The sequence below is a fragment of the Felis catus genome, chromosome C2 (assembly GCF_018350175.1).
Source record: "Felis catus isolate Fca126 chromosome C2, F.catus_Fca126_mat1.0, whole genome shotgun sequence".
NCBI lineage: Eukaryota > Metazoa > Chordata > Mammalia > Carnivora > Felidae > Felis > Felis catus.
Window position 1 is genome coordinate 96,094,542 of NC_058376.1, and position 13,096 is coordinate 96,107,637.

The 13,096-nt window shown below is 47.5% G+C and overlaps 1 protein-coding gene and 1 long non-coding RNA gene across 7 annotated transcripts in view; one reads left to right on the plus strand and one right to left on the minus strand.

Moving 5' to 3' along the window:
• Positions 1–236: 236 nt before the first annotated feature.
• LOC109491395 lies at positions 237–3,437 on the minus strand. The gene is made up of 4 exons (XR_002144703.2): positions 3,114–3,437; positions 2,341–2,542; positions 1,938–2,000; positions 237–421 (listed from the first exon to the last, which is right to left on the minus strand). It is a non-coding gene; the product is annotated as an uncharacterized LOC109491395 (long non-coding RNA).
• MECOM (MDS1 and EVI1 complex locus) overlaps positions 2,813–13,096 on the plus strand; it is a 561,175-nt gene continuing 550,891 nt past the window's right edge. For 2 of the 6 annotated variants that reach the window (XM_019810458.2, XM_003991927.4), the window contains exon 1: positions 2,813–3,175. In XM_019810458.2, the coding sequence (XP_019666017.2) occupies positions 2,995–3,175 (181 nt within the window). In that variant the 5' untranslated portion in view covers positions 2,813–2,994. The remainder of the gene's footprint in view (positions 3,176–13,096) is intronic. The other 4 variants (XM_019810459.2, XM_019810460.2, XM_045037299.1 and 1 more) reach the window with 3 other exon arrangements.

Consider the following 13,096-nt stretch of genomic DNA (forward strand, 5'->3'; position numbering starts at 1 on the left):
TGCTGGGCGTTTGCTCCATCAGGTTAAACACACTTGAACTAGCAACTTAGCTTTTTTTTTTTTTTTTTTTTAACTAATACTCAAGGCAGAAAGCAAATGAGGAAGAAAAAGAGAGAGGGAGAGAGAGGAAGAAAGAAAAGAAAAACCCAGCTTTCGGGTTTGAAAATAAAAGTGATGATGTTGCGAATACTTTACTAAAAAAACAACAAAAAGAATGATGCCTTGTCTAGTCACAATGCTTTGGCCCTAGGGCACAGAGGAGTTTGTGTTTATTATTTCAGTTGGAAGAGGTTGGATTTGCTCGTGTCCCGAAACTCTTGGAAAGACCAGGCATTCGCTGAGGCGGCCGCGACCCCAGGGACTTTAAAAACGAGAAGGGGAGGGTGTCCCAGCGACGCCTCATCCTCTTGCCCTTCGCCGTCTAGAAAAGTTGACGGATCTTTAAGTTTGGGGACTCTGATTTGACTTTCGTGAGTCCTTCATATCCTATTCAGTTCCCTTCACAGCCCCTACCCCACCCCTAGCCCGCCACGTGGTTTGTAATTTCTCAGCAGAAACAATCACCGCAGCTTCACAGGTGGGTTTTCTATTTAATCTTGGGTCTGGTTCCGTGGTACCTTCGTTTCCTAGAAAATTCTCTGGCACGTCTCTTGACCTCCTCTCCGCGAGTGGACCAGGATATATACCCCCCGTGGGGATGAGATGGAAGGAATTAATGAGAGCAGTGGAGGGGAGGATAGTAACTCCTTTTTATTATTTTTTTAAGCTCCCCGGGGCTGAGGAGGTGAAATGAAAAGTCCAAGGCTGAGCCTCCTACTGTGCAGGGCACTCTTCCTGCCTAGGGGTCTCCTTCTCCCCTCCTGCGGGAAGAGGCCATTGAGGTTCTGACAGATGGGTGGGGCCTGATCCTCCTGTGCCTTCTCTGTGTCTTTTGGCCAAGGTGAGGGTCCCCAGGGAGTCCTTAAACTGATCAGAAGCAGCTTCTGTGAACATCTTGATGGCCAGTCTAGTGTTTCTCTCCCTAGAGATTCTATTACCTTTCTGATGGTTCTCAACTCCAACTTTGCATTTTCTTCTGAGGAAACTTAACTGTTCATCTGAGGGAAGGCACTCTTCCATCTAAACTGAGAAGAGCCAGTGAATTCGAATTCACAGACCTCTGGGTACCCAAAGCCTGGTGTTTTTGCACCCACCTCTGCTGTGTAGAAGTACACCACAGGGCAACAGGAATTGTAGCAGGACTGGACCCCCCTCCCCCCACCTGCCTTTTCAGTCCAGAGGGAATGATAGAGTTCTCCTGTGCCCATCTGGTGCTTACCAGAACCTTCTCTTTTGGAAGTTGTTTTACTCCTGCTCTGTGTAATTACTTCATTTGCTCCCTTTATCTTTTCCTTACATTTCGACATTACACGTCTGTCTCTCTTGGGACCTTTACTTGGTTCTCCAGGGACCTCTATCTTACCGCCCCATGCTCCCAGAATTACACAACTCTGGAGAAAGAAATGGTGGGCATCCTTAGCCAGGGTGATCCTTTGAATTTTGACTTCCTCAAACAGAGATATTCTATGAACCATTGATGAACCCCTCTTAGGGTTGAAACTTGCTGTTTGCTCACACTCCCAGTCCCAGTTTTGACAATACATGACAACTGGCACAACAGGGTATTCTCAATGATCTCTCTTCCCCTCCCCTGCCTTTCCTAAACTCATGCCCAGGACTTGCTTTTCTTTTCCTTCTCCTCTAACTGGATCATCAAGGATGTACTGTTGCAGCACAGAGACTGAAAAGATTGTAATTTTCTTTTACAGTGTCTGGCAGGATTTGCAACAGATATTAATGGGGACATAAATAGCTCATGGAAGGTATTGAACAAAACTGTTTAATGCAAGGCAGTTGTACCAAGAGAAAATCTATACGTAGTTGAGATTGATTCATACCTTGAACACAGCTGGCCCCTTTAGGATTTCCCCATTTCTATGTGCCCACTTCATTGGTAAATCCTGTAATTAAAGCAAATTCCAACAATTTATTTTTTTTAAGGGTGGGAAAGGACCCCCCCCCCTCTTTCTTATGACCCTAAAGGTTGTGGGTTTAAGCAAGTGAGTGAAAATGGCAGGCAGGCAGAGCTGGGGCAACCGGAGATGGGGGCAGCGGTGGGGGAGGCCGGAAGGTGACGGCCGACCTTAGGGAAGCAGGAGGTCTTGGATGTTAAATGCCCGAGCCTGCCCAGACCTGGGAATCAAAGGTGATCATTACTACTTGATGGGAATAGACCACTGAAATGTTCCAAGAATGGCAAGTATTGGTAGCATACTTAACATCGAGAAAGAAAACAGTTACTTGTTCTACTTTCAACTCCGAAAGCACAAGCCGAAATAGCTTCAGTAGCAGTAAGAGCGGCGGCAGCAGATTTCCTGAAGTTCAGGATGATTCTCACTTTCTCCTGGATCATTTAAGAGTCCTGTCCTTCTAGTTCTTTAATATGGAAAAAGGTTTCAAAAGCCCCACTTCTTGTTTTCTCCGTGGATGTATAGAAAATTTCCTGCAATTTATGGTGGGAAAAACAATAATAGTAATGATACAGGCTTATAGGTGATTCCAACACGAAATCAGTCCTTTGCCCTAGTCTTTTTATTTCCCCCCCCTCCCCGCCTTTTTTGGGGGCGAGGTGTCTGCTCCCCTCTGGCTCCCTGTGCTCGCTCCCCGCCCCCCGCCGCCCTCCCCGTGGCTCCCTTTCTCCGCCTCCTCGGCGATTGCCATCTGACAAGATCTCCAAATCAAAGTGATAAATCGCTCCAAACTTTTTTTGGCGGCGCTGAGATGTTGGAGGGGCGTCTAGCGCGCATGTGCGAAGGTGTCCGAACTGACAATGCTGGAGAGATAGCGAGTGTGGATTGAGAGAAAGGGAGAGAGGGAGGGAGAGAGAGTGAAAGAGGGAAAGACAGAGAGTGAGTGTGTGTAAGTGTGTGTGTGTGTGTGTGTGTGTGTGTGTGTATGAGAGAGAGAGAGAGAGAGAGAGAGAGAGAGAGAGAGAGAGAGAGAAGCGAGGGAGGGAGCGAGAGGGAAAGCAAAAGAAGGAAAAGATCCAAGAAAAAAAAACCCCAACCACACACCAGCGGCTGCAGGACTGGGCACAGCATGAGATCCAAAGGCAGGGCAAGGAAACTGGCCACAAGTAGGTGCAATATCCCTTTTCTATTGGCTTTCCCCCTCCTCTGCCATCTTGCATATCTGTCTCCAGCGCTCCGGGAGGGAGCGCGCAGCTGCCTCTCGCGCCGGGGCCCCGGGCGGAGGGCAGGCGCAGCGCAGCCCCAGCAACCTGCCGGTCCCAGCCTTCGCGCCCGGCCGCCCGCGCTCTCGCTCTTGGTTTGGGCGCCAGAGGAGCCGGGGCAGCCCTTAGCCCCGTGCACCGACCAGCTGTGGCAACCCCGGGGTGGGGGTGGGGGTGGGGGCAGCCAAGACCCGGGTGGGAGGGAGAAGAGCGCGCGAGAGCAAGCGGGAAGGGGTGGGGTGGGGTGGGGGGGAGAGAAGACGAGAGAGTCTCCCCCTCCCCTCCCCTTCCCCCCAGGCGGAGGAGAGTTGCCTCTGGCCAACCAGCTAGTCCCGGGTATGGGAGGGGGAGCGGGGGATGGGGGGGCGGTCTGGGGATGGGAGCTTTTTTGAGCCTTGGTTTGTTTCTGGGGTTTGGGGTGGGTGGCAGGCTCGGAGGGAGCCACAGTGGCGGCGGCGGCGGGCAGCAGTGGTGGAGTTGGGAAAAGTTGCGAGGCGGCCGCTGGAAGTTGCGCGGGCTGGCGGGCTGCGCCGAGCTGCGCCGAGCGGCGGTTGCGGTAGTGGGCGCTGTGCGCTCGGCGGTGCTCTCCGGCGTGCGCCGCGCGGCGGGACGACTGGGGTGGGGAGTGGGGGAGACGAGAGTGGGGGTTGTAGTCGCAGTGTGTGTGGTGGTGGTGGTGGTGGTGGGGCACAGGCAGTGCGGAGCTACCGGCTCCGCGGAGCCAGGGGCAGGTGAGGAGAGGCCAGGCCCCGCGAGCGCGTGGAGAGTGAGGAGTGCAGGGAGCGCAGCCAGCGGCGACAGCCGCGGAGGAGAAGGGGGCCGAAAGGGCCTGCTCCCGCCAGCGAGCTCCAGGCTGGCCGGGCGCCGAGTGACCCCCAGGGGGCGGGCTGCCGGGACCTTAGGCCGCTGAGAGAGCGCGGCAGAGCCTCTTGCTCTATTTCTGGATGCAGCTGGGGTCTCGGGTCACTCACCCTCCCCGGCGCCCCCTGCCTGCCCGGCGTGGAGCGGCCTTGGTCACGCGGGACCAGGGAGATTGGGTTCAGTGCTGGGGCGGCAGGGCCCCCATCCCCCACTCTTCTCGCAGAAGTGTTAGGGGACTTCGCCTGGAATTGTCCGCCGAGCCGACACTGTTTGGAAAGGCGGAAGCCTCGATCGGGACTCTAGGCGTTAGGAATGGGTTTGCCCAAAAGCTTCTACCACAAGTCTAAGGGGACTCTGAGGTGCTGGGACCCGGAGCAAACCCTAGCAGTCCAAAGCCCTCTCCTCGAGGTGTCAGCTCGCGAGGCTGGAGCAGCCTCGGGAGGGGACAGGCCGCCGTTCGCTCTCCCACTCGCCGAAAACAGCTAATTGTTTTGCTTGTGGACCAGAGAAAGGGGAGATAGGGGTGGGTAGGATGCTTCTCCCCAGGAAAATCCCCAATCTCCCCGCCCTCTTCTCTCTTGCATATTAAAAGCAAGTACGTCCCCAAGCCTTCCAGCCTTCCAAGTCCCCTCAGCAGCCGCGCCTTAAGGCAGCGGCACCTCTGCGGGCTGGGTTTCTTTGGCAGTGGGAATCCAAGGTCTAGCCCAGCGAGATGGTGTCATCGTAGGCGTCTTTCCAGTGCTTCGTCCAGTCCTCACTCAAGCACTCCTCCACTTCCCAATACGTTTCCTTTCACCCTGGTCTCCGGGATCAACCTAAATATAGGGCTCTTGGGTCATCAGTACATCTGTTTCTTTTTTGGATGTTGTTCATTTCACTTAGCTGCGACACTGTCAAAGAGAGCCAGTAGAAGTCCTGTTTTTTACTTTTCACTTTTAAATGAGGCCGATGTCTTTATTTTCATCTGAGGAGGAATTAAGTGTACATATGCTTGGAGGCCTGGGGGTTTGAATTCCGGCTAAAGGTTTGGAGTGTGTGTGTGTGTGTGTGGGAGAGAGAGAGAGAGAGAGAGAGAGAGAAAGAGAGAGAGAGATTGGAGGCTGGGGGGGGGGGGAAGAGAACGGTTTTCGGGGGGCGTGGAGAGCCTATTTCAACCATGCCTAAATTATGAAATGAAAGCCGAATGCTTTGCGCCTGATCGCCCGGTATCCGCCGAAGTGAAAGCAGAACACAAAACCCTTGGAATTTTCTTGAGCAACTTTTTTCAACTGTTTTAATTGCCAAGCTATACGCCGCCCTATTAAAACATTCCCGCACGCACAGCCCGCTCAACATCCAGAAACAGAACCTCGCTTTCCGATCTGATGAGACTTGTCATTCATCCAGTAGGAGACCTACTCATTTTGTCTCTAGTGTCTCTAAGGATGCCGCCGCCGCTGTCTGATAACTAGATAGGAACTCTTACAAACTTCCCTTGCTGACCCTCGGGTTCCCGCTCGCGCTGCTCCAGCTGTTGCCACCGCGCAGCCTGCCCCGGGCAGGCAGAAGCGCTGCTTTATGCAATTCTTCAGTTACAATCTGGGTAATAAAGGAAATCATATCAAACTAGGGATTTTTTTTTTTGTATTTTAAAGCGCTATTTCCTTCCCCCCTCTGCAGTGCGTGAGTTTCCTTGCGCGTGGCAGAGATAGTCAGTGACCCCTTGCCGTGCTGTCCAACGAAAACTTTGCCGCTCTGTCTCACCCGTTTCTTTCTTTTTCTGGGTTAGGACGAGGCAGTGTGACCAGCCTACTTTAAAAAGCACACCTTTATGCTTTTTTATGCAGAGTAAACACTGCAATGGAAACAAATCAGACAGGAACAGTAGTTGTCTGGATTCTTGTTATGCTTTTTGTCTTTTGTAAATTTCTTTGGTGGCCAAGTCCTGTGCTGGTCTTGCCTACAGTACAGGATCCCATGGACCCTGACAGTACCCACTGAAGTTAAGCCCAGAATGAATGCACTGTCCATTTTCCAACTTACAGTGCTTGATATATATATATATATATATATATATATATATATATATATATATATTTACACAATAGTTGAAAACGATAAATTCGTTGCAAATCATTTGGGAGGAATAAACCTTTTAATTAAAAAAACAAAGAAGGGAAAAGCAAGAAGATTGACATTCGTACTGTCAATAAAAGCCCTTGGCTTTTATTCCCATCTTTAAGAAAAGAAAATTAAAAGCCAAGCAGACTCTGGCAAGCGCCGGGAGGCTTCCCAGCGGTGTTTTTGGGCAGCTGGGATAGCACCTGGGCGGTGCCAGAATTGCCAGTTGTAACTTTTTTTCTCCTGGCGATGGGGACGAAGTCAGGTTGGGTCTGCCCAGCTTGTCTTGAGCCGAAACACTGAAGCAACCCCCCCACCCCACTTCCTTAAAGTGACACCCGGCAGGGTTTCAATCACAGCAACGAACGGGTTGCAACGTGTAACCCCCCTTAGCTACCGGCCCCCCAGAAGTCTCGTAAAGACCCAGAAGGCGATGCGCTTAGCAAGACCCCGGAGAGGGGGGCACTTGTTACTTGTACACTTGATCTCTGTTTAAAAAGAGGCTCTTAAATAGGTATGGTAGATGACGACCCTCCCTCACGTGCTTAAACTCCTCACCTTAGCAATACGTGAGATAACAAAGGAAATCCGCACCCAGGTTCCAGCCTGCACTCCCTTTAAACCCACCTATTTGTGTTTTTCTTCACTCTCAAAAAAAAAAAAAAATCGAAATACAGAGCTCTGTTTAAAAAACATATTTTACTTGTTTATTTCAGACTGCTTTTGAGGAGGAAAAACGCTCGCCCGACGGAGGCAGAGGCCCCTTCTAGGAAGGCGGTTTATTTGCCATTACTTGACCATTACCCTGGCTTAGGGCTTCTTTATTGCATTTGGCACTTGGAGCGCAGTCTTCCTGCAGCATTTCGATGTGTTTCGCCAAAAAAAAAAAAAAAAAAAAAGAAAAAAAAAATCTATGTTTAGGAGAAGGTTAATAACGCTTTTCATCCCCTCACCCCACCCCATCCTAAACACTGTGGAAGGGTATGGTTCATTAACTGCAGAGGCAGGAAGGCTGGAGAGAAGGGCTCCTTTTTCAGGCTTTTACTTGTGGGGGCTGAGAAGTCGCAGGTCTGGGCGACGCTGTGCACGTGAGTGTGTGTGGAAGTGTGCGTGAGCGCGTCTGTGCGGGGTAGCCCAGTTCTCGGGCTTTCTAAGCAGAGGCCTCTCCCTACTACCCGGGGCCGGGCCTCCTCTGCCGACAGACATTCAACACGTAGGACGCTTACTGAATAGAAATTAACGCGTCATTCTATGCAATTTTTGCTTTCTTCTTTTTTTATAAAGTTGAAGGCACTAACTCTGTAAGCGGTTTCCCTTTAAACATCTTGTCGTTTGGGAGTTTACTTTGTTTCATTTTTGCAAGTTGGGGCCAGGTTATCGCTGCAGACGTGGCCTGGGGCAGGAAGGACCAGGATGGAGACTCCGGGGGCAAGAAGGGCAAAAGAGGGCAAAGGAGAGCTGACTTGTTGCCCTCCGCACGTCTAGCTCGGTCCCCTCTCTCCCTGCACCTCCTCCCTTTTGCCTCTGCTGGAAGCGGCCCTGAAGTGGAGAAACTTGACTTGTCACCTTCTGGCCAGTGGCTCTCAGTCCTGTTCCCGAGGTACTCAGCCCCTGCCACCCCTCATCTCACAATTGTCTCAGACAGTGGGAGTGGGCTCCGTTGAGGAGGGGGGGGGGGTGTGGAGCTGGGGAGGAACCTAGGGGCGGCCGGCCGTGTTCACCCAGGGAGGACCCCCGCACCTCCTGCCTCCTGCTGCTCAGCTCCTGGCTCCCAAACTTAGGCCAGAACTCTGCCCTCTCCAGCCTCAGAAGTGCTGCGTGCCTGGCCCACTGCTTCCCTCGAGCGTGGTTTGCACTGACGGTGCACACACACATGCACACGCGCGCACTTCTCTCTCTCTCTCTCTCTCTCTCACACACGTCCGGGGTTAAGGAACACTCAAGTGAGGAGGGGCAGGCACACCTTCATTCACTCTCCCTGGTAGGGGAGAGAGGGACTGGGGAGGGCTGACTTGGGGGGCGGAGAGACGGGCCGGAGGAGACAGTCACACTGTAATGATGCTAGGCACATTTTTCTGGAGTGGTGGTTAACCCTTCCTTGGCTGGAACCCGTGCTCTAGGCGTTTTCTAAAAAAAGGTCTGTGGGGTCTGCTTTTCTCTGTGGCTGGGCAGCCCAGTATGAATCATTAGTTCCCTCCCCACCCCATTTGCCACGGTCCTTTTTCTAAAATTAGATTTCCCCCTTCCCACTCTTCTGGCCTTCTGAGTTTACTAGAGAATATTCAAGGAAATTGGCTGTGTAGTGAGAACAAGTGTGAGGAAGAGGATAGAAAGGAGACAAACAAATGGACTGGAAAATAAGAGAGGGAGAAAGGAAGACAGAAGCAGTGGGCTTCTACTTCCAGATTTCCCATTTGCACACAGGTTGATACGATATTTTCCTCCAGCAAATGAACGAAAGTATAATCCTTGTGAATTACCCTTGCTTACATGCCATACAAGAAACTTCAGAGGTGTTTCTACATAAGGAAGAAACTGTTTACAAAACTCTTTCAAAAGTGTTCTAGTTCAGCACTAAAAAGCTAAACACACTTGCCCTCCTTTGAAGTGCCCTGGCGAGGGCAGCTTATTTGAGTGCGGTTCAGATATTGCTGTGGGTATAACTAATGGCCTCTACCTATTTAGCTCAAGTGGGAGGAGAGAAAGGCCTGAATTCCTTGTCCAATAGGTCCCTTTGGAGACTGGGTTCTGGCTCCTGGCCAGTTCTGTACAATGTCAACATTGAATATTTGAATTCCCAGACTCTATTTAACAAGTTTCTAAATAAATAAACTCATTGTGTGTCTGTGTTTAAAATTATTTCACCTCTTTCATAAAAGCTACAGCATCTTATTACATTGGGCTTGCACATTGATTTTTTTGAAAAATAAACAAACAAACAGAGCTTAAGGCATTTTAATAGGCAGAGCTTCACTGTACGTATGTATGTTTTGTAAAGATGGTCTCTCACTTGTGGCTGGGTAGGCGCTATTTAGACGGATCTTAGGTTGGTCTGCATGCTGTCATAGCGAATTATAATAAAAAATAAAGCTAAGTTCAGAAAGTCAGTGAGATATTAATCACATGGAAAGGGAGGCCTGAATGTGTAACTGTAGTGTCTTTAGATATTTGATGATTTTGTCTGCTGGGTCCTATAGGGGACAGGGAGATTCACTGGTGTGTCCTAAATGGCTATCTGTAGACTCCCCCAGTCCGTAGGTTTTGGTAGATGTAGACCTCTGCCCAGATGGTGTTTTCCTTCTGGGCATTTTTTCTTTATGTGTGTCTGTCTTTATAAGTTTGAAAGGGTAGATACACAAATGCTAGCCTCATGTTTCAGTTTGATTTTGAAAAAGACTACACGAATTCTATGTTTTTACTAATTCTTTAGCGCTTGAACACCCACAGCATTTTAATGCAGATAGGAACATACTTGTTCTAAGAAGTACATGCTAAATTAAAAAAAAAAAAGTAAGCTCTAGTCCTCCTGAAAGTGTGGACCCCATCTGGAGTTGTTAGGAAAGAAAGTGGAATTCACTCTAATTTATGTGTATAAAGTAAAACATTATTAAAAAGAATGGGATTTGAAAGGACACATAGCAAAACCCATAAAGGTTCGTTGGTAACATGGAGAGCTCAAAGCCAAGAAAAAAATGCCACCAACTCGTGCAAACCCCAAAATAGACTACAATGACCTCAGCCATTTTCATTTTCAAAAATAATAGCCATGATTAAAATGGGGGGAGTGTTTTACTTGGAACCCTACTCTTCTGCATTATTATAAAAGCTGTTTTGTGGTTAAGGAACTGTTTCATTATAGAAAAAAAAGCAAGTGAATTTTTAATCAAATTCCTGACTCTTCAAAAGCTCTTATTCTTGAATTACTTTTTGTTTTAATTTTAGTTATTATTCTTATTCATTAGCAAACATGCTCTTGGCTTGTATATACTTTTATAACAAATCTAAGAAGAAGTTTCATTTAGAAAAGAGATTTTGCTAGTTCCCTTAGTAAACACCTGCCTAGGGGTCACCGACTATAAGTAACAGGAAGAACCAAGGCTTTCTTAACCTTGCTCAAGAACTTGCCTAAAGGAATTAATTTTGTGTGTCAGAGTTGTTCAAATTATGACATTTGCGAAAGTCCTTGTATAGAGCACTTGGTGGGCTTTGGCAATGGGCAGGCTTGGATACAAATATCAGTGAGAGCTCTCTGTGTGCATGGACAAGCCACCTTACCTTCTTTCAGGAACACTATAAACGTGCTCATCAGAGTTTGAATCTGGGTGTGGTCCCTGATTGAATAGCCAGGGGTCATCTACCACTCACTGAATGCCTCTGAATGTACCTTTCCTTGTAAAGTGGGAGTAAGAATACCCACCCATCTTGGGCTGCTGTGAGGGTTAACTGGGGTGATGCATGCAAAGTACCTAAGTCAAAAGTGATCACTCAGCAAATTTATCATTTTCCTTCCAATGTATCCATGAAATTTTCTGAAGAGGAATTTTTTTTTCAATGTTTATTTATTTTTGGGACAGAGAGAGACAGAGCATGAACGGGGGAGGGGCAGAGAGAGAGGGAGACACAGAATCCGAAACAGGCTCCAGGCTCCGAGCCATCAGCCCAGAGCCTGACGCGGGGCTCGAACTCACGGACCGCGAGATCGTGACCTGGCTGAAGTCGGACGCTTAACCGACTGTGCCACCCAGGCGCCCCAAGAGGAATTTTTTTTTAAGATTTTATTTTATTTTTTTAAATTTGCATCCAAGTTAGTTAGCATATAGTGCAACAGTGATTTCAGGGGTAGATTCTTTAATGCCCCTTACCCATTTAGCCCATCCCCCCTCCCACAACCCCTCCAGTAGCCCTCTGTTCTCCATATTTAAGAGTCTCTTCTGTTTTGTCCCCCTCCCTGTTTTTATATTATTTTTGCTTCCCTTCCTTTGTGTTCATCTGTTCTGTGTCTTAAAGTCCTCATATGAGTGAAGTCATATGATATTTGTCTTTCTCTGAGTGACTAGTTCCACTTAGCATAATACCCTCTAGTTCCATCCACGTAGTGGCAAATGGCAAGATTTCATTCTTTTTGATTGATGAGTAATACTCCATTGTATATACATACCACATCTTCTTTTTCCATTCATCCATCGATGGACATTTGGGCTCTTTCCATACTTTGGCTGTTGTTGACAGTGCTGCTATAAACATGGGGTTGCATGTATCCCTGAAGAGGAATTTTTTAGACATATTTCCCTCTGCTCTATTTTTTAGTAAAGTCTAATTTTTAGAAGTATTTGCATATATATAGTGAGCATTTTGTATGTCTTCTCAATAAATCATGCCCTGGGGATAAATTTGGGCACATTAAAACTGTAAACTAAGCCAAAACAGGCAGTACATTTATTCCAAAAACAGGAGAATCTTCCATTTGGGGAGGGGGCACTGTGTAAATAAAATGATTGGAATTTTAACCTTGCTCCACTGATTTTGGCATTGAATGCACACACACTAAATTTAGTTGTGCATACTCTCCAGTTGTCATTAGACCATAATCCCTGTGTACGAACATCTTTTTTTTTTAAATTTTAACTTGTTTTATTTTTTATTTAAAAAAAAATTTTTTTTCAACGTTTATTTATCTTTTTGGGACAGAGAGAGACAGAGCATGAACGGGGGAGGGGCAGAGAGAGAGGGAGACACAGAATCGGAAACAGGCTCCAGGCTCTGAGCCATCAGCCCAGAGCCCGACGCGGGGCTCGAGCTCACGGACCGCGAGATCGTGACCTGGTGAAGTCGGGCGCTTACCGACTGCACCACCCAGGCGCCCCTATTTTTTATTTTTTTAAATTTACATCCAAATTAGTTAGCATATAGTGTAACAATGATTTCAGGAGTAGATTCCTTAATGCTCCTTATCCATTTAGCCCATCCCCCCTCCCACAACCCCTCCAGTAACTCTCAGTTTGTTCTCCATATTTATGAGTCTCTTCTGTTTTGTCCCCCTCCCTGTTTTTATATTATTTTTGTTTCCCTTCCCTTATGTTCATCTGTTTTGTCTCTTAAAGTCCTCATATGAGTGAAGTCATATGATTTTAGTCTTTCTCTGGCTGACTAATTTCACTTAGCATAATACCCTCCAGTTCCATTCACGTAGTTGCAAATGGCAAGATTTCATTCTTTTTGACTGCCGAGTAATACTCCATTGTGTGTGTGTGTGTGTATATATATATATATATATATATATATATATATACATATATATACATACATATATATACATATATATATGTGAATATATATGTATGTATATATATATACTGCATCTTTATCCATTCATCCATCGATGGACATTTGGGCTCTTTCCATACTTTAGCTATTATTGATAGTGCTGCTATAAACATTGGGGTGCATGTGTCCCTTTGAAACAGCACACCTGTATCCCCTGGATAAATACCTAGTAGTGCAATTGCTGGGTTGTAAGGTAGTTCTATTTTTAGTTTTTTGAGGAACCTCCATACTGTTTTCCAGAGTGGCTGCACCAGCTTGCATTCCCAACGAACATCTTATTTATAATGGAATGAGTTTTGTAAGTCACTTTACCACCCTAGCTGAATTGCTCTTCTCTAAGTGAGGAGAATAGACTAGAGCAGAGCTTGTAAACTCAAATGCCTACAGAAATTGGCAGGTGCAATAAATGAATGAAGCAAGGTGGGTGTAAGCACTAATCCATCTCCTATTTTATTTAAATTCTCGACACCCAGCCTTGTATTCCAGAACAAGACAGAGTAGTGGGGACTGTGGCAAACCAGGAGTTCAAGCCTTGTCTAA